Source organism: Sus scrofa, chromosome 10 (genome assembly GCF_000003025.6).
Source record: "Sus scrofa isolate TJ Tabasco breed Duroc chromosome 10, Sscrofa11.1, whole genome shotgun sequence".
Lineage (NCBI taxonomy): Eukaryota > Metazoa > Chordata > Mammalia > Artiodactyla > Suidae > Sus > Sus scrofa.
In genome coordinates this window covers 49466079-49490861 of record NC_010452.4, presented here as the reverse complement: position 1 = coordinate 49490861, position 24783 = coordinate 49466079, and the positions used below count along the sequence as shown (strand labels likewise).

The 24783-nt window shown below is 36.2% G+C and overlaps 1 protein-coding gene across 1 annotated transcript in view; it reads left to right on the top strand.

Annotated features, from left to right (window-relative positions):
• MYO3A (myosin IIIA) overlaps positions 1-24783 on the top strand; it is a 231457-nt gene that overhangs the window by 132714 nt on the left and 73960 nt on the right. Inside the window, 3 exon segments of the mRNA XM_021064905.1 lie at positions 8832-8958; positions 13342-13552; positions 17475-17622. Of these exon segments, the coding sequence (XP_020920564.1) occupies positions 8832-8958; positions 13342-13552; positions 17475-17622 (486 nt within the window).

Sequence of the window (24783 nt, the reverse complement as noted above, 5' to 3'; positions counted from 1 at the left end):
GCAAGAGAAAAGCAGAATGTTACCTACAAGGGAACCCCCATCAGCTGATTTCTCTACAGAAACACTACAGGCCAGGAGGGAATGGCAAGAGATATTTAAAGTGCTAAAAGGAAAAAATATGCAACCTAGAATACTCTCTCCAGCAAGAATATCATTTAAAATAGAAGGGGAAATTTTTTCCAATAAACAAAAACTAAAAGAATACAGCAACACAAAACCCAGGTTAAAAGAAATACTGAAAGGGCTTCTCTAAACCAAAAAGAAAGGAAGGAAAGGGAAGAAAAAAGAAAAGAAAAAAAAAAAAAAGAGGAAGAACTAGGACTGAGGAAACCGCAGTCAGAGAGCAGTCACTCAAATAAGCCAGCATACAGATGTAATCATGAACATGCTTCAAACAAAATAAAATTTAAAAAAATTAAAAAAGTCATCAAAATCATAAAATGTGGGCAAGGGATGTTAGGAAATAAACAACCCTTTTTGTTTGTTTGTTTGTTTGTTTCTCTTCTTAATTTTAATATAGTAATGAAGTGTTTGAACTTACAGAACCATCAGGCTAAAACACAATTATAGAAAGGGATTAGCATACTTTAAAAACAGGGCAACCACAAGCCAAAACCAAATATTGCATTCGCAAAAAATGGAGAAAAAAAAAACACTCAAGCAGATAATAACAGGAGACCATCCAACCAAAAAAAAAAGGAAGAATGGAGAACCATAGAATCAACTGGAACACGAGGTTCAAAATGGCAATAAATAATCATCTATCAATTATCACCTTAAATGTCAATGGACTGAATGCCACAATCAAAAGATACAGAATGGCTGAGTGGATAAAAAGGCAAAAACCTTCAATATGCTGCCTACAAGAAACTCACCTTAGGACAAAGGATACATATAGATTGAAAGTGAAAGGGTGGGGAAAAATATTTCACGCCAATAGACATGACAGAAAAGCAGGAGCCGCAACGCTCACATCAGACAAAATAGACTTTAAAACAAAAGACATAAAGACAAAGAAGGACACTACTTAATGATTAAGGGATCCATCCAAGGAGAGGATGTTACTATCGTCAACATATATGCCCCAAATATAGGAGCACCCAGATACATACAACAAATATTAACAGACATAAAGGGAGATATTGATGAGAATACAATCATAGTAAGAGACCTTAATACCCCCCTCACATCAATGGACAGATCTTCTAGACAGAAAACCAATAAAGCAACAGAGATCCTAAAGGAAACAATAGAAACGTTAGACTTCATTGATATCTTCAGGACACTACATCCAAAAAAAGCAGAATACACATTCTTCTCAAATGCTCATGGAACATTCTCAAGAATTGACCACATATTGGGACACAAAGCTAAGCTCAATAAATTTAGGAGCATAGAAATTATCTCAAGTATCTTCTCTGACCACAATGCCATGAAATTAGAAACCAACCATGGGAAAAGGAAAGAGAAAAAACCTACTACATGGAGACTAAACAACATGCTACTAAAAAACCAATGGGTCAATGAGGAAATCAAAAAGGAAATTAAAAACTACCTTGAAACAAATGATAATGAAGACATAACCTCTCAAAATCTATGGGATGCTGCGAAAGCAGTGCTCAGAGGGAAATTTATAGCAATCCAGGCCTTTCTCAAAAAAGAAGAAAGATCACAAATTGACAACTTAACCCTCCACCTAAATGAATTAGAAAAAGAAGAACAAAAAAGTCCTAAAGTCAGCAGAAGGAAGGAAATTACAAAGATCAAAGAAGAAATCAATAAAATAGAGACTCAAAAAACAATAGAGAAAATTAATAAAACCAAGAGCTGGTTCTTTGAAAAGGTAAACAAAATTGACAAATCCCTGGCCAGACTCATTAAAAAAAGGAGAGAAAGAACCCAAATAACTAAAATTATAAATGAAAAAGGAGAAATCACAACGGATACAGCAGAAATACAAAAAACTATAAGAGAATACTATGAACAACTATACGGCAACAAGTTTGACAATCTGGAAGAAATGGACAATTTTCTAGAATCTTACAGCCTGCCAAAACTGAATCAAGCAGAAACAGACCAACTGAACAGACCGATCACTAGAAATGAAATTGAAGAGGTCATAAAAACACTCCCTACAAATAAAAGTCCAGGACCAGATGGCTTCACAGGTGAATTCTATCAAACATATAAAGAGGAATTGGTGCCCAACCTCCTTAAACTATTTCAAAAGGTTGAAGAAGAAGGAATACTCCCAAAGACATTCTATGAGGCCACCATCACCCTCATTCCAAAACCAGACAGAGATACCACCAAAAAAGAAAACTATCGCCCAATATCATTGATGAATATAGATACAAAAATTCTCAACAAAATCTTAGCCAACCGAATCCAACAACATACCAAAAAAATTATACACCATGACCAGGTTGGGTTCATCCCAGGTTCACAAGGATGGTTCAACATACGCAAATCAATCAGCATCATACACCACATTAACAAAAAAAAAGTCAAAAATCATATGATCATCTCAATAGACGCACAAAAAGCATTTGACGAAGTCCAACATCCATTCATGATCAAGACCCTCGCCAAAGTGGGTATAGAGGGAACATTCCTGAATATAATCAAAGCCATTTATGACAAACCCACAGCAAATATAATACTCAATGGGGAAAAACTGAAAGCCTTCTCACTCAAATCTGGAACAAGACAGGGATGCCCACTCTCACCACTGCTCTTCAACATAGTTTTGGAAGTCCTAGCCACAGCAATTAGACAAATAAAAGGCATCCATATAGGAAGAGAAGAGATAAAACTGTCACTGTATGCAGATGACATGATACTATACATAGAAAACCCTAAGGACTCAACCAAAAAACTACTAGAACTGATTAACAAATTCAGCAAAGTAGCAGGATATAAGATTAACATTCAGAAGTCAGTCACATTTCTGTATACCAGCAATGAAATATTAGAAAAGGAATACAAAAATACGATACCTTTTCAAATTGCACCCCCAAAAATCAAATACCTGGGAATACACCTGACCAAGGAGGTAGAGGACTTATGTGCCAAGAACTATAAAACTTTAATCAAAGAAATCAAAGATGTAAAGAAATGGAACGATATTCCATGTTCCTGTATTAGAAAAATCAATATTGTAAAAATGGCCATACTACCCAAAGCAATCTATAGATTCAATGCAATCCCTATCAAATTACCCAGGACATTTTTCACAGAACTACAACAAACAATCCAAACCTTTATATAGAACAACAAAAGACCCAGAATCGCCAAAGCAATCCTGAGAAACTAAAACCAAGCAGGAGGCATCACTCTCCCAGACTTCAAGAAATACTACAAAGCCACAGTCATCAAAACAGTGTGGTACTGGTATCAAAACAGGCAGACAGACCAATGGAACAGAATAGAGAACTCAGAAATAAACCCTGACACCTATGGTAAATTAATCTTTGACAAGGGAGGCAACATAAAATGGGAAAAAGAAAGTCTATTCAGCAAGCATTGCTGGGAAACCTGGACAGCTGCATGCAAAGCAATGAAACGAGAACACACCCTCACACCATGCACAAAAATAAACTCCAAATGGCTGAAAGACTTAAATATATGACAGGACACCATCAAACTCCTAGAAGAAAACATAGACAAAACACTGACATCAACATCATGAATATTTTCTCAGGTCAGTCTCCCAAAGCAATAGAAATTAGAGCAAAAATAAACCCATGGGACCTAATCAGACTGAAAAGCTTTTGCACAGCAAAGGAAACCCAAAAGAAAACAAAAAGACAACTTACAGAATGGGAGAAAATAGTTTCAAATGATGCAACCGACAAGGGCTTAATCTCTAGAATATATAAGCAACTTATACAACCCAACAGCAAAAAAACCAATCAATCAATGGAAAAATGGGCAAAAGACCTGAATAGACTGTTCTCCAAGGAAGACATACAGATGGCCAGCAAACACATGAAAAAATGCTCAACATCGCTGACTATAAGAGAAATGCAAATCAAAACTACCATGAGATACCACCTCACACCAGTCAGAATGGCCATCATTAATAAATCCACAAATAACAAGTGCTGGAGGGGCTGTGGAGAAAAGGGACCCTCCTGCACTGTTGGTGGGAATGTAAACTGGTACAGCCACTATGGAGAACAGTTTGGAGATACCTTAGAAATCTATACATAGAACTTCCATATGACCCTGCAATCCCACTCTTAGGCATCTATCCGACAAAACTCTACTTAAAAGAGACACATGCACCCGCATGTTCATTGCAGCACTATTCACAATAGCCAGGACATGGAAACAACCCAGATGTCCATTGACAGATGATTGGATTAGGAAGATGTGGCATATATACACAATGGAATACTACTCAGCCATAAAAAAGAATGACATAATGCCATTTGCAGCAACATGGATGGAACTAGAGAATCTCATGCTGAGTGAAATGAGCCAGAAAGACAAAGACAAATACCATATGATATCACTTATAACTGGAATCTAATATCCAGCACAAATGAACATCTCCTCAGAAAAGAAAATCATGGACTTGGAGAAAAGACTTGTGGCTGCCTAATGGGAGGGGGAGAGAGTGGGAAGGATCGGGAGCTTGGGTTTATCAGACACAACTTAGAATAGATTTACAGGAGATCCTGCTGAATAGCATTGAGAACTTTGTCTAGATACTCATGTTGCAACAGAACAAAGGGTGGGGAAAAAAATGTAATTGTAATGTATACATGTAAGGATAACTTGATCCCCTTTCTGTACAGTGGGAAAATAAAAAATAAAAAAAATTTTTAAAATTTTAAAAAATTAAAAAAAAATTAATGTCTGCCTTCCCACTGCCTGAAAACCCCAAGCAAAGGATCTTCAATCAGTCGTGCATGCTGCTAATAAATCTTTGACTAAAGCAGTGTCTGTTATAAAATATATGTTTATTGGATAAGTGAATTATAGATATACACATATTTATTCATTCAACAAATGTATAAAAATATTTACTATATTCATCATGCATTTATATTTGTTATATATAAATAAATAAATAACCCTGAAAATTTTTTTCACATCCAGTTTCATCAACATTGTGGAATGTTGGAGTGGGTGGTATAATCTCTTTTGTTAAGTGTAGGAGCAGAGGTAGAATAAATATAGCAACATAAGTAAACAATAAGGGACTTTTTCTCTTTCCTATATCTCATTGAACCATGAACATAGTTGGAATGACACCTGGAGTATCACAGACTCCAGAGCCTCAAAGAAGCTGTGTGTGTGTGTGTGTGTGTCCCCAAGTTTGCATGGAGATGCTAATCAGGTGGATAACTTGGAGGCTACTGGCTATAACTGAGTGAAAAGGATTATAACACAATGGAATCATCTTTTTGTAATTCCTAGGGGTAGGGGAAAGGGAAGGTGGGTAAGTTGTTTAAGAATAATAATACAAAGCTATACAAACTGTTGTCTCACAGGAGGCTAGTGGATTAGAATACATATTTATATATATATTTGTGTGTGTGTTTCTGAACATATTTTTCATATGCCTTTTTTAGGATTTTATGACTATAAACTCTAAGCTGTAAACCAAAGTTCTCATGCCTGAACTTAAACCAAACATAGCCTTTGATTTTGACCCTGAGGTATTTTGATTTTTCTTCCTTAACTCGCTTTTATCCACACATAAAACCATGCTTTTGAACCTCAAGGAAATTGAACATAAGGAAATGGACACATTACATTCTGAAGTTAAGTTTTACATGGATTGATTTATCTGTGATTAATTTAATGAATTAGCCTTTCTACTTCCTCTGAGGGGTGCTCCTCATTTCTATTATCTATTCATATTTGCATTCATAAAATATTTTTAAGCCCTCACTGGGTAGCAGGCACTGGGCTCACCTGTAATATTAAAATACCTAGTAATTAATTGACCATAGATGCTTTATTTATGGGCTTTCTGTCCTGTTCCATTGATCTGTATTTCTGTTTTTCTGCCAGTACCATATGGTTTTGATGACTGAGGTTCTGTATAGTCTGAAGTCAGGGAACCTGAATCCTCCAGTACCATTTTTCTTTGTCAGGATTGCACTGGCTACTCAGGGTCTTTTGTGTTTCTAAACAAATTTTAAAATATTTTCTTCTAGTTCTGCAAAAAATGCCATGGTAATTTGATAGGAATTGCATTGTATCTCTAGATTCCATTAGGTGGTGTAGTCATTTTGACAATATTGATTCTTCCAAGCCAAGAACATGATATATCTTTCCATCTGTTTGTGTCTTCTTTGATTTCTTTCATCAGCATCTTATAATTTTCAGAGTACAGGTCTTTTGTCTCTTTAGGTAGGTTTATTCCTAAGTATTTTATTCTTTCTTTCTTTTCTTGTCTTTTTTTTTTTTTTTTTTTTGTCTTTCTCTCTTTTTAAGACCGCACCTGTGGCATATGGAGGTTCCCAGGCTAGGGGTCCAATAGGAGCTGTAGCCACCAGCCTATGCCAGGGTCACAGCAACACAGCATCCGAGCTGTATCTGGACCTACACCACAGCTCATGGCAACGCCAGATCCTTAACCCACTGAGAGAGGCCAGGGATTGAACCTGCATCCTCATGGATGCCAGTAAGGTTCATTAACCACTGAGCCATGACAGGAACTTCCCTAAGTAGTTTATTCTTTTTAATGTGGTGATAAATGGGATTGTTTCCCTAATTTCTCTTTCTGATCTTTCATTATTAGCATACAGAAATGCAGTCAATTTCTGTATATTAATTTCGTATCCTGCAACTTTACCAAATTCATTGAGGAGCTCTAACAGTTTTCTAGTAGCATCTTTAGGATTTTCTAAGTATGGTATCATGTCATGTGTAGGCAGTGATAGTTTTACTTCTTCCTATCCAATTTGGATTCCTTTTATTTCTTTTTCTTCTCTGATTGCCATGGCTAGGACTTCCAAAACTATATTGAATACAAGTGGTGAGAGCAGACACCCTTGTTTTGTTCCTCATCTTAGCAGGAATTCTTTTAGCTTTTCATTGTTGAGAATGATGTCAGCTGTGGGTTTGTCATATATGGCCTTTATTATGTTGAGGTAGGTTCCCTCTATGCCTGCTTTCTGGAGGTTTTTTGCATCTATGTTCATCAGTGATACTGGCCTGTAATTTTCTTTATTTGTGATGACTTAGTCTGGTTTTGTTATCAGGGTGATAATGGTGGCCTCATAGAATAAGTTTGGGAGTGTTCCTTCCTCTGAAATTTTTTGGAATAGTTTCAGAAGGATAGGTATTAACCCTTCTCTAAATTTTTGATGGAATTTGCCTATGAAGCCATCTGGTCCTGGACTTTTTGTTTAACAGTTTTTAAATCACAATTTCAATTTTAGTATTTGTGATTGGTCCATTCATCTTTTCTATTTCTTCCTGGTTTAGTCTTGGGAGATTGTACCTTTCTAAGATTTCGTCCATTTCTTCTAGGTTTTCCATTTTATTGGAGTATAGTTGCATATAGTAGTCTCTTATAATCCTTTGTATTTCTGTGATGTCCACTGTTATTTATCCTTTTTCATTTCTAATTTTATTGATTTGAGTCCTCTTTCTTTTTTTTCTTGATGAGTCTGGCTAAGGGTTTATCAATTTAGTTGATCTTTTCAAAGAACCAGCTTTTAGTTTCATTGATCTTTTCAATTGTTTTCTTCATTTCTATTTCATTTATTTCTGCTCTGATCATTATGATTTCTTTCCTTCTGATGACTTTGGATTTTATTTGTTCTTGTTTTTCTAGTTGCTTTAGGTGCAAAGTTAGATTGCTTATTTGAGATTTTTCTTGTTTCCTGAGGTATGCTTGTATTGCTAGAAAATTTCCTTTTAAAACTGCTTTTTCTGCATCCCAAAGGTTTTGGTTTTTTTTAATTTTAATATATTTTATTTAACCTAGTATGTTCAAATTATTACCATTTCAATATGTAATCAATGTAAAAAATTATTGAGAAATTTTACATTCTTCTTTCATATTGTATCTTCAAAATTTGATGTGTATTTTACACTTTCAGTGCAAATGCTCAATAGGCACATGGGAAAAGTTGCTAAATAAACCTCACATGTAATCAGGGAAACTCACCAAACTGGTTAAAAATGTAAAGGTCTGACAGTGATAAGTACTGGCAAGGATATGGAGTGTTCATACATTGATGATAAAATGCTCTACCATTTGGAGAATAATATTTAATGTTTGAAAATATGCATAATATTCATCCCAGGGATTCAATTTCTAGATATATATACTTGAGGAAAATTTTCTCCTAAGTATGCAAGCTTCCCATAGGTTTTGGATTGTTGTATCTTTGTTGTCATTTACTTCTAGGTATTTTTTAATTTTCTCCTTGATTTCTTCAGTAATCCATTGCTTGTTTAGTAGCATGTTGTTTAGTCTCTGTGTGTTTGTGTTTTTTGCAGGTTTTTTCTTGTTAATTTATGGTTTTGTAGCATTTTGATCAGAAACGATGCTTGATATGATTTCTTTTTTTTTTTTTTAAGTTTACTGAGGCTTGATTTGTGTCCCAGAGTGTGATCTATCCTAGAGAATATTCCTTGTCCCTCACTGAGTAACAAGTACTGTGCTCACCTCTAAGATTAAAATAACTAGTGAGGTGAGCTTATTTGGATCCTTGTCTACTTGAGTTGCTTGAATTTGATGTCATAGTCTGTGGGATGACCTTATTATGCTGGAGGCTAGTCTGTCCACACCCACAGTCACTGCCTTGCCATCCTCAAGGGGAGAGTGATGTGAATATTTCTGTGCTATGTTTCAGCAACTTGGAAGTATATATAGTATACTGGCTGCCATCTTGAACATTGGAAACATTGAATTTTCTTCTGTGGCAACTGAGCACCAGATGGACAAGAGCCACATTTCTAATCATGCAGCTCTGGAGAACTGTGAGTTTCATTATCTTCCATTCAAAACCAAACTCTTAAGAAAAGTCTGGAGTTCCCATTGTGGCAAATCTGACTAGGAACCATGAGGTTGCAGGCTTGATCCCTGGCCTTTCTCAGTGAGTTAAGGATCCAGAGTTGCTGTGAGCTGTGGTGTAGGCTGCAGAAACGGCTCGGATCCCACATTGCTGTGGCTCTGGTGTGGTTCAGCAGCTACAGCTCCAATTAGATCCCTAGCCTGGGAACCTCTATATGCCATGGGAGTGGCCATAGAAAAGGCAAAAAGACATTAAAAAAAAAAATCTGATGACATACTGTAAGTCTCACTTAAGGATAATGCTAAGCAGTTGTATTTTATGAAATCCTAAAAAAGAATACTCAGATTGCTTGTGTAAAATGAAGTTTTCAAAGTCCACTATTTAGAACAGATCCTCCTGTCTCCAAATTAACTAATTTTTTGTAGAAAACATTTTGAAAAAATAGGCTTTCATGGCTATATTAGGGGCTATTACATTTCAATGCAAAAAAACAGAAAATGTAATTAAAATTTAGCAAACAGATCTGAAAAATAGTTGAAACTGTTACTGTATAGATTTGGCATCTCTAAGACCTGAATATTTATTTTCATACCAGCCAGGTTTTTATATATACATAAAATGATTCTTTTTTTTTTTTCCATCATAGCTGGTTTACAGTGTCCTGTCAATTTTCTACTGTACAGCATGGTGGCCCAGTTACACATACATGTATACATTCTTTTTTCTCACATTACCATGTTCCATCATAAGTGACTAGACATAGTTCCCAGTGCTACACAGCAGGATCTCACTGCTACTCCATTCCAAAGGCAATATTATTATTTCCTGCATCTATTAACCCCAAGCTCCAGGTTTTTTAATATACCTTCTTCGTCAGTTGATTAACTTGAGAGTCATTTTCTTTTCCTTTTTTTTTCCCCTAGGGCTGCACCCACGGCACATGGAGTTTCCCAGGCTAGGGGTCCAACCAGAGCTGCAGCCACTGGCCTATACCAGAGCCACAGCAACATGGGATCTGAGCTGCATCTGCGACCCACACTACAGCTCATGGGAATGCTGGATCTCCAACCCACTGAGCAAGGCCAGAGGTCAAACCCATGCCCCCATGGATGCCAACCAGGCTTGTCAACCACTGAGCCACAACAGGAACTCTCAGTCATTTCCTATTTAAGAAAAGCATATCATGGTAGTTGCTTCAAATCAGCTTGAATCTTGCTAGCAGAGTTTGATGAATTATTTCACTAATTTAATGTTTCTCACTGATACCTTGCCGTGGCAAAGCTTTTTTATTTAGAATATACCCTATTGTTTTATTTTAATACTGGCATATGTCTCCACCATTCCATATTTGCTAAAAGTTTAATTTATAACTTAGGAAATCATGATATAAATTTTTATTTATATATTTTTTTCTGATTTACCCTTACTCAGGAACAGAATGAGATGTTTTCAGGTAATTTCAGTGGGCCAAGTTCCAGACCACTCTGGTCTGGACCTCTCCCCAGATTACTATCATCTCTAGCCCACTGAGTCTCTGGAACCAACTTGGTAATACAGCAGAACAAGTGTCTGAGGTTGGCATGTAATGATTAGCAGGTATCTGGAAAGCTTGCTCTGGTTTTTCACATATGAAGAAAACATAATTGGCACAAAGATATTAGGTCATCAGAGGTGGAAATAATAACCAGAAAACTCCAGTGAAAAGAGTCAAACCTCACCATCTAATCATAATTAGAAAAGTTATCAGCCACCAACAGAATAAGTCTCAATAGAGATATGTTGTAGTTATGAATATGCTTAGAAACTACCCATTTCTTTTTAGCAGAATACAGTCATATCAGTCACAAAAGGTTAATATGAATATAGTTTAAATTAATTAAAGCACTTTCTAGAACAAGCCACTCATGGAAAATAGAATTTTACTAATTGACAGTAGAGTGATTTATAATTAAAGTTACAAGGAATTATCTCCAAACCAAGGCCATGTTTCCAGATGATTTTTACAAGTGCATGATTTCAAGCAGGCACCAATTTTGTCCATTTTATCCCATAACTCTCTCCCAAATATGACCTTTCTCTTTGTCTCCATCATCATTATTCTCTTATCTAAGACAGTTGATTCATTCCACATCAATTCTTGAACTTTTCCGGGCCATTCTCAACAATTCATTCAGAAACCACTCAATGTGTGTCAGTGAGGTGTCTCAATCTCCCTTTCCCCATCCTTGTCCCTCTCCTTCTCCCCCTCTCTCTATCTTCCCACTTATACTTCTTAATTAACTTCCCATTCCCTCTGGATAAAGACCATCAGGCTGAGAGCTTTACCTTACGAAGTGTTCTACTTAGCAGTACATCCCTAGGACAAATGCCTGACATGTAGTAACCGCTTAATAAATAGATATATGTCAGATGAGTGAATAATGTGGCAATGGAAATAAAAATAAACAGTCATAGGAGACACTATTCAGATATAGATCCAAGTGGAATTACCAGAAAAGGCATTACAAATTACTAGAGAAGCAGTGCTGTCATGCAACTGGCCAACTATTTGGAGGAGGGGGTGTTTGAATCCTTCTCATACACCATATACCAAAGTGAATTCCAAATGTGTATCCATTTAAATGCAGATAAGTAAATAAATAATTAAATGTAAAGGGAAAATGCATTCATATTATCCTAAGAGGAGAAAAGACTTGAAGGACTTTATGTGCAGAAAACCAAGAGAAGAAATGATTTTTTAAATGGATCTATAACTACATAAAAATTTAAATTGTCTTATACTAAAAAAATAGGAAAACAAATGAAATTACAATGCAAATGAAAATGAGGGAGAATACTTGCAGCATACATATCAAAGCATTACTCTCTTTAAACTCTAAAGAGCTCTTAGAAGTTGATTATGAAGAGATGATTCTATCGATGAAAGGGGCAGTTTACAAAATAAGAAGCACAAATAACTAATAAAAATATGAAAGCAACTATTCAACTTCACTAAGAAAAACAAATTGAATGAAGAAAGCATTATTTTTGAAAATAATAATTCCTGATATCTAGGAAATTGTGTTGAAATTATTTATCTTTCATTTGGCTGATAGGAATGTTGGTTCAGAGTTGCTAAAGAGCAGCTAAAACGTATGTATATAAAAGCTTAAATATGTTTATATCCTCTGAACCAGTTGCTGATTTAGGCAATTTATGCAAATAATGAAAAACAGGAACACAGATTCACACCCAAAATATTTATCCTAGCATTCTTTACAATTGTGGACATATGGAAACAACCCAAACATCCAACAATTTAATAACTGATACATTATGATGTATGTCAGAATATTAGGCAGCAAATTAAAATTATATTAACCAACAGTATTCAACCAAATATGAAATGCCTAAGATATTAAGGTCAAATATTTGTGCAGAACAGTGGCAATAAACCCACCTAGAAGGAAAGAAATGTAGAATGTTTTCTTTGAAGGTAAGATTTCTGCAGTGAGTCTGTATTACTTCTACAATGTGAAAAAACATTTTGTTTAAATAAGGCTCAACAGTTTAAGCCGTATAACCAAGAAATATCTTGTCCTACATGCTAAAAGTAAATTTCAAATATTCAAAATATTTTCAAAGAAGAACAACTGATTTGAAAAATTAGGCTATCTGTCATGTAATAGTTTAGGTTAAGGATGTTTTTTATATGTAAAAATGATTTTTGTTCACTGAGCTTAAGTTTTACTCATTTAAAATTTCCTGTGATATTTGGTTATCATTAAATATTAAATGTTTATTCAGGCAATAGGTTTACAAACTTTAGTCATTGAAATATGTAACAAAGTAATATGATGAAGGTATATGAATTTCAAGATGTTTTATGCTTATTTGTTTCTATATTGCAGAAGTTACTTGTTGGGTATATCCCTGAAGTCTAGGTAACCTTGCAATTAATTTCTATGTTTTGAAAATGTGTAAAATAGTGGTATCCAGTATTCATGTTTTCATGAATCTTATATTATGTTCATCATGAGTATTATATTCGTTATGTTTTTAAATTGTTTAACATAATTCAGTGAAATTATTTGTGGTTTGTGCAGCTTGTCACTCTGTCAGCCAGTTCATCTTGGGCTGTGCCATGTTATACAATCGCCTACCTTTAACCAGAGATAGGGGAAGAAATGATCAGAAAGGGACATAAAACTCTCATTAAATAGGAACTTATTTTTGCATTATAAAATCTTCACATTTATCTCATGTCATTTGAAGAAGGTGAATTGACGGTTTTCTTTTCCGGGAGATTACTTCATTATCAGGATGTCTTCTAATAACACATCTTTCTTTATTTATTTATTTATTTTAGCTGCTTCTTTGCTTTGCATTCAAGCAGATGAGTTACAAGAAGCTCTTACTTCCCACTGTGTGGTCACTAGAGGAGAAACCATCATACGACCCAATACTGTAGAAAAAGCTACTGATGTCAGGGATGCGATGGCTAAAACCTTGTACGGACGCCTGTTTAGTTGGATCGTCAATCGCATTAACAGCTTATTGAAGCATGACACATCACCTGGGTAAAAATCTTTATGGAAACGTTTTCCCCAAATGTCAGGGGATGTAAATCTGTTTTCTAATTTGCTGATTTGTGTATGAGTCCCTTTGAAGATATTTCTCATTAGTATCATTTAATCATTAAAATTATATTTCTGGTCGATCTGCAATTTCCTAATGGTACCACTTCACTGCACCATGTAGCTGATAAAACTTTAAAACTGTTGGAAAGTAAAAATGGTAGCAATATGAATAAACATAAAGTGATTTTTTTTAATTTGACTTCTCACTATCAATGTATATGTTCTTTCAATTAGAAGGTGCCCTGTGAAGCATATACCATTTTGTACTTGCAGGTCAGTTCAGCAGTTCTTTGTCTTGAGGGATTGAATTAATCTTCAAGGCAAAGAAAACCTTTCTTCTCACATTTTAGCTCTCACTATAACCCTGTGAGGGTAGGTATGACCTCCAATGAAATTTGATTCAGAAATGCTCTAGATAACTAGTAAATGGTAAGAATAGGTTATGAGCAGTAATGTTGTGTGATCATAATAGATGTAAGATGTAATATAAGTCTACAACCTGGCTAGTACCTTATCTTTGAAATAAAGATAATCTCAGCCTCCGCTGACCGAGTGCTCTCTATACACCAGGGATTGTGTCTACATATATCCTTACACCTACATCCAAAGCTTCGTTCTGCCATAAAGTACACAATCTTTGGAAATCTGTGTGTGAAAAACAATGTGGATTCCTACCTTAAGATCACCTCATTCACACTTCTTATGAAGCATGAAAGACCATTTTACACACATCTCAGGCATGTAATTCACTGTTATTTTTTCCACTAAAATACACTCCACACCATAATATTTAAACTCTCTGAGATATCCATTATTCTTCCATGTGTTCTGAACTCTCCCTCAAAATTGCTTTTTTTCCTTCCTGCTGAACTGTACCCTTTCTGACTAGATCTGCAGACTATAATCCAGGTTGCCCATTTTGACTTCATAGCCAAAATAGCTTGCGTATTCATGTGTACCATCTCTCTGTTGGATGTCACGCTTTCAGATGAAAATGGAAAAAATCCAGAATTTTTAAATATCTGTGTATTCCATAAAATGTAAGCATATCTTCAGATACCTGACTTAATTTGTTAGTTGTCATCCTCATGCTTGGCACTAAGTGGTACCCAGGAGGCTATGATGTCTAAACAGGTAGATGTGCCACTAGCTTGTTTAGGACTTGGTAATGTTCTTTTCCATACACTCATGAAAACTATCCAAATCTGAGATATCTAGATTTTTTAACAGAAAGTTTTAAAAAACTAAATCAAGACCATTCAAGTAGTTTAGTTCAGTCCGTCAAGATTTACATTAAGATTTTGGAGAGGTATGTTCTGTGCCAAGTTTGTTTCACCAACTTGTTGTGTGACCTTGGGCAAGTTACTGCATTTCTCTGCCTCTTCCTCCTCAGCTATTAAAGAAAAGCATGGAATAACAAGTCATGGTCTTCATTGTTGGTGGGTATGCTGGAGCCTTTTAAATAAGAATCTCTTGAAAACTAGGTCCTCCACTCCAAAATAAAGTGGATATATTCTACATACCCACCAAAATACTGTACCCAGGTATGATTCCAGACCGCTTTCAGGCCCTTAACTGATCCCAGTTTAAGAATCCCTGAACCAGGAGTTCCCATTGTGGCCCAGCAGAAACGAATCTGACTAGTATCCATGAGGATACGGGTTCTATCCCTGGCCTCGCTCAGTGCGTCGGGGATCCAGCATTGCCGTGAGCTGTGGTGCAGGTCACAGATGCAACTCAGATCCTGTGTTGCTGTGGCTGAGGTGTAGGCTGGCGGCTGTAGCTCCAATTCGACCCCTAGCCTGGGAACTTCCATATGCCACACATGCAGCCCTAAAAAAAAAAAAAAAAAAAAAAAAAAAAAAAATCCCTGAACTAGAGCACCTCTAAGATCCTTCTGGCTCTAACACATTATTATCATGTGAGTTAAGTAACTATCGCAGTGGGATTCTGTGGGACAAAGAGATTGTAAAAGAATAATAAGCTTGATTAAGCCAGAATAAATTTTAAGTAGACATTTTCCCCCATGTAACCACGTCGAATTACACTTACTATTCAGAATAGAGATTTTCAGAGGTGTTTGGATAATTTTTCTTTTGTCGATCCTGTCACATTTTCAGTGTTCTGTAAGTCTGCATTCTGAATTCAGTCGGTTCTTCCACATCTAGAGAACATCCTTCAAATCAGAGCGTTCAGTTGCTGCTCTCATTTCCAAATCACTTCCTCACACGACACTGAGTTAACCTAGAATACATAAACAGTGAATGGAAAGAGAAAGGTTTGGAGTTCCCATTATGGCACAGCGGAAATGAATCCGGCTAGTAACCATGAGGTTGCAGGTTTGATCCCTGGCCTCACTCAGTGGGTTAAGGATCCAGCGTTGTTGTGAGCTGTGGTGTAGGTCACAGACACAGCTCGGATCTGAGGTTGCTGTGGCTGTGGTGTAGGCCGGCAGCTGTAGCTCTGGTTGGGATTGGACCCCTAGCCTGGGAACCTCCATATGCTGTGGGTGCAGCCCTAAGAAGCAAAAAAAAAAGTTTGTGTTTTCCTTTCTAAATTCATAAGAAAATAACTTTGCAATATCCATATTTCTTGGGGGAGGGACAAACTTTTTGATTAAGTCTCAGAGCTTTAGTGAACAGAAGTAACCTTTATGGAGGTGCAGGGAAAAAATGCATTTGGAATATTGAATAGTAAAATAGTATTTAATTGTATTTTAAAGTATTTAATTGTAAAATAAATTCACATATATTTATATCTATCTCCATGTTACTATTTGTCCCATGTTAAAGATTATGAGTGAATAATTTTTTAAAGTAATTATTTTTTAATTTATATTTTTTTTCACTTTTCTAGGGCCACACCCATGGCATATGGAGGTTCCCAGTCTAGGGGTCTAATTGGAGCTACAGCTGCCAGCCTACGCCAGAGCCATAGCAACGCCAGATCTGAGCCTCGTCTGCAACCTATACCACAGCTCACAACAACGCTGGATCCTTAACCAACTGAGTGAGGCCAGGGATCGAACCTGCAGCCTCATGGTTCCTAGTCAGATTTGTTAACCACTGAGCCATGATGGGAACTCCAAATAATTTTTAAAAATAAGTAAAATATTTTTATGAGTTCCCCTTGTGGCTCAGCAATAACAAACCTGACTGGTATCCATGAGGATGCAGGGTCGATCCCTGGTCTTTAATGATTGGGCTTCGCCTTAAGCAGTGATGTAGATCGCAGATGCAGCTCACATCTGGCATTGCTGTGGCTGTGGTGTAGGCTGGCAACTGCAGTTCTGATTTGACCCCTAACCTGGGAACCTCCGTATGTCATGGGTGTGGCCCTAAAATAAAGATACTATATATAATAGATATATTAGCAAGATGTTTTAATTGTCCTGAAATTAGAGACTACTTTCTACTTTTTCACAGAATTTTTGCTTTTCCGGTATGCTTTTTATTGAACATATTCATGCTATATTCTGGATTTTCCCTGTGATTCATGACTCACCCAGAACTGTGACTTTGTGTTCACAAACCTATAGAAAACAAGCTTACTTCGTTTAAGTATACAAGATAGTATAGGAGTAGCTCTGTATTACAAGGAAAATATTGTACCATTTACGTTTGAAAATTAATGCTACCTACTTTACGTTCTGTGGAGGGAAACTTTTTCAATTACAAAAATTTTCACTCTGTGTTCTGATAGTAGTTTCTAAGCTAAATCCCAGAAATGACTGAGATACCCTGCTTTATATGACCTCCTAGAACTTTATAAGAACTCTTTAAGAACTCTATAAGAACTCTATAAGAACTCTATAAGAACTCTCTTTATAAGAACTCAAAATAATGCCTCTTCAATTTTCCAGAGGGAATGATGATGAACTAAGCATTGGCATTCTGGATATATTTGGCTTTGAAAATTTCAAAAAAAATTCCTTTGAGCAGCTGTGCATTAACATTGCAAATGAACAAATTCAGTATTACTTCAATCAACATGTGTTTGCCTGGGAACAGGTACGTTGAGGTGCTCTATTATTTATAGTATAGATGCATGCAGTGTGTGTTATATACAGAATTGTACTATGAAGCAGAGTCTAAATCACAGATATAAAGCATCAAACATTTAATAAAGACCAAAAAACTTTCCTTTTCTCCAAAAAGTTAGTATGAATTTAGTGTGTCTTAATTCATAATGTTGAATGTCCTCCATCCCAAATCACTGGACTCTTTTCCAAAACTTAGCAGGTCTGAGCCCTTGCAAACAAAGACATTTGCTTTGGAAATTTATGTAAGCAGATGTGTCCGGCAGTTTCTCCTTCTGAAGACTGCATTGCTAAAATTCTATTTGAAATTTAAATATCCATCTAAAATGCATTAACTTCAGAATTCCAGTAGCTAGGCAACAGAACGCAAGATAATGGATTTGATGTAAATGCCATGAAGTGGTAATTTTGTCAGAGTACAATGTGTAATTTATGATTCAGCCTCAAAAGTCAGAGATTTACTTGAATTGCACTTGGCCAAACAGTAGTATTAAAATTATTTAAATGAGTTTATCAAGTCTAAATGAAATAGTCATATTTTATATCATTATATGTCAGTTTTCCTTTAAATAATATTGTGTTTACTGATTAAAACTGAAGTTTTTGTTTAAATTTGAAATAAATTAGAGGTACATGAACCACTTTTGATTCAAAATAATTAGGTTTATTGCAAATTTACTTTGAAATTGCACTTTGAAAACAGTGGTCACCAAAAAAGAATTTGGACTGTGGCATTTCTTAGGTCAAAAAAGGGACATAAGGGAGTTCCCGTCATGGTGCAGTGGAAACAAATCCAACTAGGAACCATGAGGTTTCGGGTTCAATCCCTCGCTCAGTGGGTTAAGGATCTGGCATTGCTGTGAGCTGTGGTGTAGGTTGCAGACGCAGCTCAGATCTGGCTTTGCCATGGCTATGGCGTAGGCAGGCAGCTACAGCTCTGATTCAACCCCTAGCCTGGGAGCTTCCATATGCCACAGGTGCAGCCCTAAAAAACCAAAAGATTAAAAAAAAGGGGGACAAAAGTTTAAGGTTTTATCTTTGTTTGCACAGCTCTCATCTACCCCAGGATCTTGTTCATCAAACATTCATTCTCTTGCCCTCTCTCTCCACCCCTTCTCCACTCCTCTTCAGCAGTGCTACCCTTTAACCTAGTTACATGTGGAAACCCTGAAAAGTCTTCGAATACAAAACCTTTCTCCAGCCCTCTCATGTCTGTAGTCATGGCCCTCTCTTCCCTTCACAACCAAGCTCCTTGAAAGTGTATTCAATATTCATTGTAATGTATTGATTTCTTCCCCTCCTGGGTCCATTGAGCCCATAGCATCCAGCTATGTACCTGTCCCCACTGCTCCCATGCTATTCTGAATGCTATGCTATTCTGAATCTCATCAGTTATTAGTATCAGAAGCATTTTGGTCTCCATGTTATTAGTCTTTCTGTATTTTCAACCCTCTTCACAGGTTCCTGTTTCTGGAAAATCCCTCAGGCATCACTAGCACACCTTCTGTTTCACTTCTTCTTTGATGGGTTCCTCCTTTACTCTTCCTGCACCATCCCTGGATGCATATTAGAATTACTCAGGTATCTTTGTAAAATCCCACTGCCCAGATCCTGTCCCAGTCCAGTTAAGTCAGATCCCTTGGAATAAGACCTGGGCATCACTGTTTTTAAAGTTTCCCAGTCTCTTCTAGCGTGCAGCCAAAGTTGAGAATTACTGCCCTAAATGCTCATTCCCAAGGAGTTCTGTCCTTGATCCTCTTCTCACATTCACTAGGAAAGAATCTGTTTCCACTCCCTGAACCTGTCCCATCCCCATCTCCAACCCATGCCTCTCTGAACCACCTCCCTTTATGACAGCTTCTGGAGCTTTATCCAGAGCTGAACTCATCATTTTCCCTCTCACTTACATTCTTTCTTGGGGAATGACATCTCTATCCACCAACTTACTCAAGCCAAAAAATGTTTTGTTGCATTTCGTTTCTCATTTCTGAAATCTAAAAAAAAAAAATCAATGAGACATTCATATCCCTTCCTTCTCCATGGTCCAATAAAAATATTTGACAGTGTACTATTTGGTTTACGTTTTTTATCTCTCTCACTAGGCTGAAAACTCCTTTAGATCAAGGGTTGTGTCTTGATTCTTTTTTATCTTCAGAGCCTTGACCCAGAGAAAATGTTCAGTAAATGTTTATTAAATCAATGTCATCTTGTTTTAATGACTCACAATGTTCACAGAATCCATTCTAAAGAGAAATCAAAATAAGTAAATTTGGGGGGGTTGCACTTTTTGATAGAGATCTATTAGGATTACCTCCTCATGGAACCAGGTGCACTTTTGTATTATTTCCCATCTGACTACTTAATAACCTGTGTTAGTAGACTTCAGTTATTCTTCTCTTTGGGGTGGTTGAGGTTAGAATCTAGTTGTATTGGAACTAACCTTTAAACTAAGGTACATATCTTTCAATACTTACTTGCTCTTCCCTTTTTATAGAATGTTTTAGTTTATAGTTCAGTTTGATTGATAGCTTTGAATTTCATTTATGATCCTAAGGCTCCTAATTCTTTTGTCTATGGGCTTGCTACAAATGAAACTACTCTGTACGGATCTTTAAAAAAAATATCCTTGAGAGGCTTTCAAGACAAAACCAACTCAAAATTGCCTCCAACAAATTAAAAATACAACCAGGATCCAAGATTATGCAAAGCACTTTGAGGAATTAAGGCCATTCCCAATCCCTTCAAATGCCTTCCTTGGGTAAGGACTCAAGAATCCCTGCTTCATAATCTTATGGACCAGCATTGGCAGCTGAGTGGTCAAGTGAATCAGTGATCTGGTAGACACAAGAGTACTCAGTGATTCTGTTGATTTTAACCTGTGGGTGCACATGTTTGGGTATTGTTTTCTTTCGCTGTAACATCCCTGTGAAAGCAAAAAATTGTAATCAGAAGTGCTTATGTAACTGTATGCATTAGCTATCAGAGGTGAAGAGAGCGCACTTATAGCAATTTCTATACATGAGAAACAACTATTAATGCAGATCATTAATTAAAATCATGGTCACACTTTTTCTGGTCAAACATAATCATAGATTTGACCTAAGAACTCCTTCATTTAATAAAGCCATTACTGCTTATCAGGAAGACATAGTAGTCTCAGTTTCATGGACATACCAATAATCTGTCCAGTCGGAGTAAGATGCAAGCCTCAGGCAGCATCTTCCCTGATGAAACCACTTCTGGTCCTGCTTAAACTACAGATATTATTTTCATTGACAGTCCTACAACATCGGGACATAAGTTAAAGTTTTGCTGAAGGCATTTCCTTTTTCAGCCCCGGTTCAGTTTGCACATAATATATAGCAAAGTTGATTTTGAAGGTATTTTAACATCTTTAGTAAAAGAGTTTATGACAGTGACCTAGTTTGTTGAGTGGATAGCTTTGTTTCTCAGAATGGTTGCCCACAGCTAACCAATTGTATTCCTTTGAAACATTCCTAAATCTGAGAACCTCACTTTCAACTCACTGGCGGCTATGCATCCTTTCTTCTCAAAACCTAGTTTTCTATAGACATGAATTATATTCCTCAGAACCTCACCCACAACAAAAGCACCCAGAACTTTATCTTTTTTTTTCTCATTATCTAGATATTTAGAATGTGTAAGAGAGCTGGTCTGGAGTCATATTATTTTTCTAATATACATAATATATAGCTCCAAAGAATTTATGATTTATGATTTCATTTGAAGCTAATATTTGATGTATATTTTAAGCTTCTGTACTTTTACAGCACTGGAAGAACCATTTGACTTTATAAAATGTAAAGGAACAATTTATATCTGAAAACAATAGTTTGAAAATTAAATAATAATCTAGGTCCCCACTCCTGCAAATAAATGAGTATTGTTATAATCTTTTAAAATTCAAGACTCAATCAAACTCTTCTAAATAAGTTGCAACTGAAAAGTGTTCTTTTCTCTCAATTTTATTAATTCCACAAGTATTAATTTTTCAGCCTTCTCTATTCCATTTGTATAACATTTTGACTCAGGCTATTTACTTCCATATTTTTCAAAAAGCTTTTAATTAACAGCTCAGAGAGGAGCAAACAAGCCATTGCATTTCTGATAAGGAGGCGTCTATTTGCAATAGCCCTCACAGTGAATCCCCATGGTACTTATATAGGCAAGATTTTGCTTTTGTTGGGTTTTTGTTTTGAGGTTTTCTGGTTTTCTAGGTTTCTTCTATATAAAAGGGAGCTCAACAGTAGTTAGAGTGATAGAAAGCTTGATGTTCTCTTCCAGTCAGAGTCTTGCTGGTGCTATAGTGGTGGGTTTTGTCCTTTTAATTTTGTACTGTGGTATATTCCTTGTGGTATAGAATGTACAAAAAGAAATGCGCCCTGTTCCCTAGAAGTTTACAGTTCAAATCAAGGGAGATGAATGCCAACCATGGATTGTCTCCCATGGACATGAGTTTGAATTGGAACAAAGGCCATTGTTCTTTGGGGCCATTAGGCACCCAGAACTCATGTATGATGCTGCAAAGCATTGTCCTAGAATCTTGAAGATTAACTCTGCTTCCTCACATGCCTGTCTATACCTCAGATGAGCTTTATGATCTATGCATGTAGCACATTTTTCTGGCTATTAACTGAACTAAAGTTTTTTTTAGTGAGGTATTAATATTTGTTTCTCTAAATAATAAGCTGTGTGTATATATGTATGTGTGTGTGTGTCTGGGTGTATGTGAAGGGGGTGTGTACATATATATATATATATATATAATTTATATATGCACCCATGGGTTCAGAATTAAAAGTCAGAAGTCATTTTATAAGCAGGAAGCTATTTACAGCACATAATGGAAACAATAACTGCAATTATGGCTCAGGCTTCTCACAGAAAGTGATGTGTATAAATTTTATCTCCAGCTGTTCACATCCTAAAGTTTAAAGCTTTTGAGATTTTGAGTGTGGGCTCCAGCACATAATTTGTAACAATTACAGAGAACAAAAATTCGTTCAATTATATAGTATCTACACTTTCAACATTTTTTTAACATCATAAAGTTAAAAGAATCAGTCATCTGATAAAAAAAAATGTGTGGGTGTTCAAAAGGAACTTCTTATAAATGTTTTCAGATTGTTGTGCTTGCAACACGTGAATTTTTATTTTATACCCAGATTTCTTCCCTGTTATGTACACCCTATGTATGCAGTGATGGCAATATTTGTCTTATGTGAGCTCTCCAAGGAATAAGGCCATTTTATAGGCATTTTCCTTAAGCATTGACAGCCATACATTTAAGAAACCCTTGGTATACCATATACTTCCTTTATAAAGGTTTGGCCAAGTTTTAAGTTACTGTTTGAGATCACACACAAATGTTGCTTGAACTTCTCACATACCAAATGAGTATGGAGCTGATACCCAAGTGAGCCGATGAATGTGGACCATTTCTGCAGCATCTCTTGGCTGAGTGTGCCACTCTGCCCCTCCAACCCCTGCAGGCCCCCTCCTGGGCTCCTGAGTCCTCCCCATCCCTCACTCAGCACCCGTGCTGCACACAATCTATTTCTTCTCCATTGTTGAAACACCCTTAATGTGATGTGGGAGTTTTGGTGCTTATTTTGATAATATGTTTTAAATCTTTCAATTATGATTTGAAATAATTTTGAATGAAATATACAATTAGAGCGTAGATTCATATACAGTTACAGTGGTTTTCTACATGTCGTCAGTGCAGGGATAACCTCTATTATTTTCTTTCTTTTCTTTTTTTTTTTTTTTTGCTTTTTAGGGCCATATCCATGGCATATGGAAGTTCCCGGGCTAGGGGTGGAATCAGAGCTATAGCTGCCAGCCTACCCCACAGCCACAGCAACTCGGGATCTGAGCCGCATCTGCGACCTATTCCACAGCTCACAGCAACACTGGATCCTTTACCCACTGAGTAGGGCTGGGGTTCGAACCCATATCCTCATGTATACTAGTTGGGCTCATTACTGCTGAGCCACAATGTGAACTTCCTCAGTTATTTTCTGTTGCCAAACTGAAAGAAATTTTTTGGTGAAGACTTAAACATGACAGTAAAGGAAAAAGTTTAAGGTGGAAGAGATCCTGGTGTATAGAAAGAAAATTGCATTTCCAAATTTCTAACTGAAGTTCTTCCTTATCCTAAACCAATATCTGTCAATAGGATATAAATTTGTAAAGTCCACTATGATTGTTAAAGACTTTTCAAGAATGGGTACCATACACAAAAAGTGACTCAGTGAAATTTTTCATCTCCGCATGTATCGTATACCTCTTTTTCTGAAAAGGAAGCTGTTCTAGGGAGCATCATTTGAATCTCTTTTCTCCAAAGTTTGTTAAATATATGCAAAATAAAACAAGCACATTTTATTAGGAATTATCCAGAATAACTTTATCATTAGGTTACTTGTCCAATTCTGGATTAATGACCTATATCTTTCAAGTTAATGATAATCAACATTCCCTGGGGCTTGCTATTAACATTCATACAAAGATGCACAGGACGATTGATATCAGCTTTGGATAGAAAATACAGAAAGAAATAGATTCCAACATCAGTTTAATTTAACATCAAGACCTTAAGTTTTTATAGCATGAATATTTACCACTTTGCTCTGTTTTTTTTTTAGTAGTTACTTCAATAAACTATTATTGCTAAAAGTAATATGCATGTATAGAAGGAGAGCAGATGATAAAGCAAACATGGTAAAATGCTAGGTATTGGGGATTTGGATAAACGGGAATTCTTTGTACTGTTCTTGCAACTTTTCTGTAAGTTTGAACACAGGCACGTAGAAATGACAAAGGCATTGATTTAGACCTTAACCTCACAGGCTCTGTGTTTAAAACATACAAAATTTCTTTTGAACTTTGCGGTTGCCATTTCAGCTATAATCTGCTATCAGTATAATGTGTCTGACAGTCAGGTAATTCTGGGTCTGTGTAAATCTCCCAAGGTTACCTTCAAGTGAAAAAGCTGTGAAACTTCAAATATGGTTTCCATTTTTTGTACTGGGAAAACTGAATGTCTTTCAGGTGATCTACTTTTTAGACCAATGGATTCTGCCTCATTTTTATGTATTCAGTTTACTTT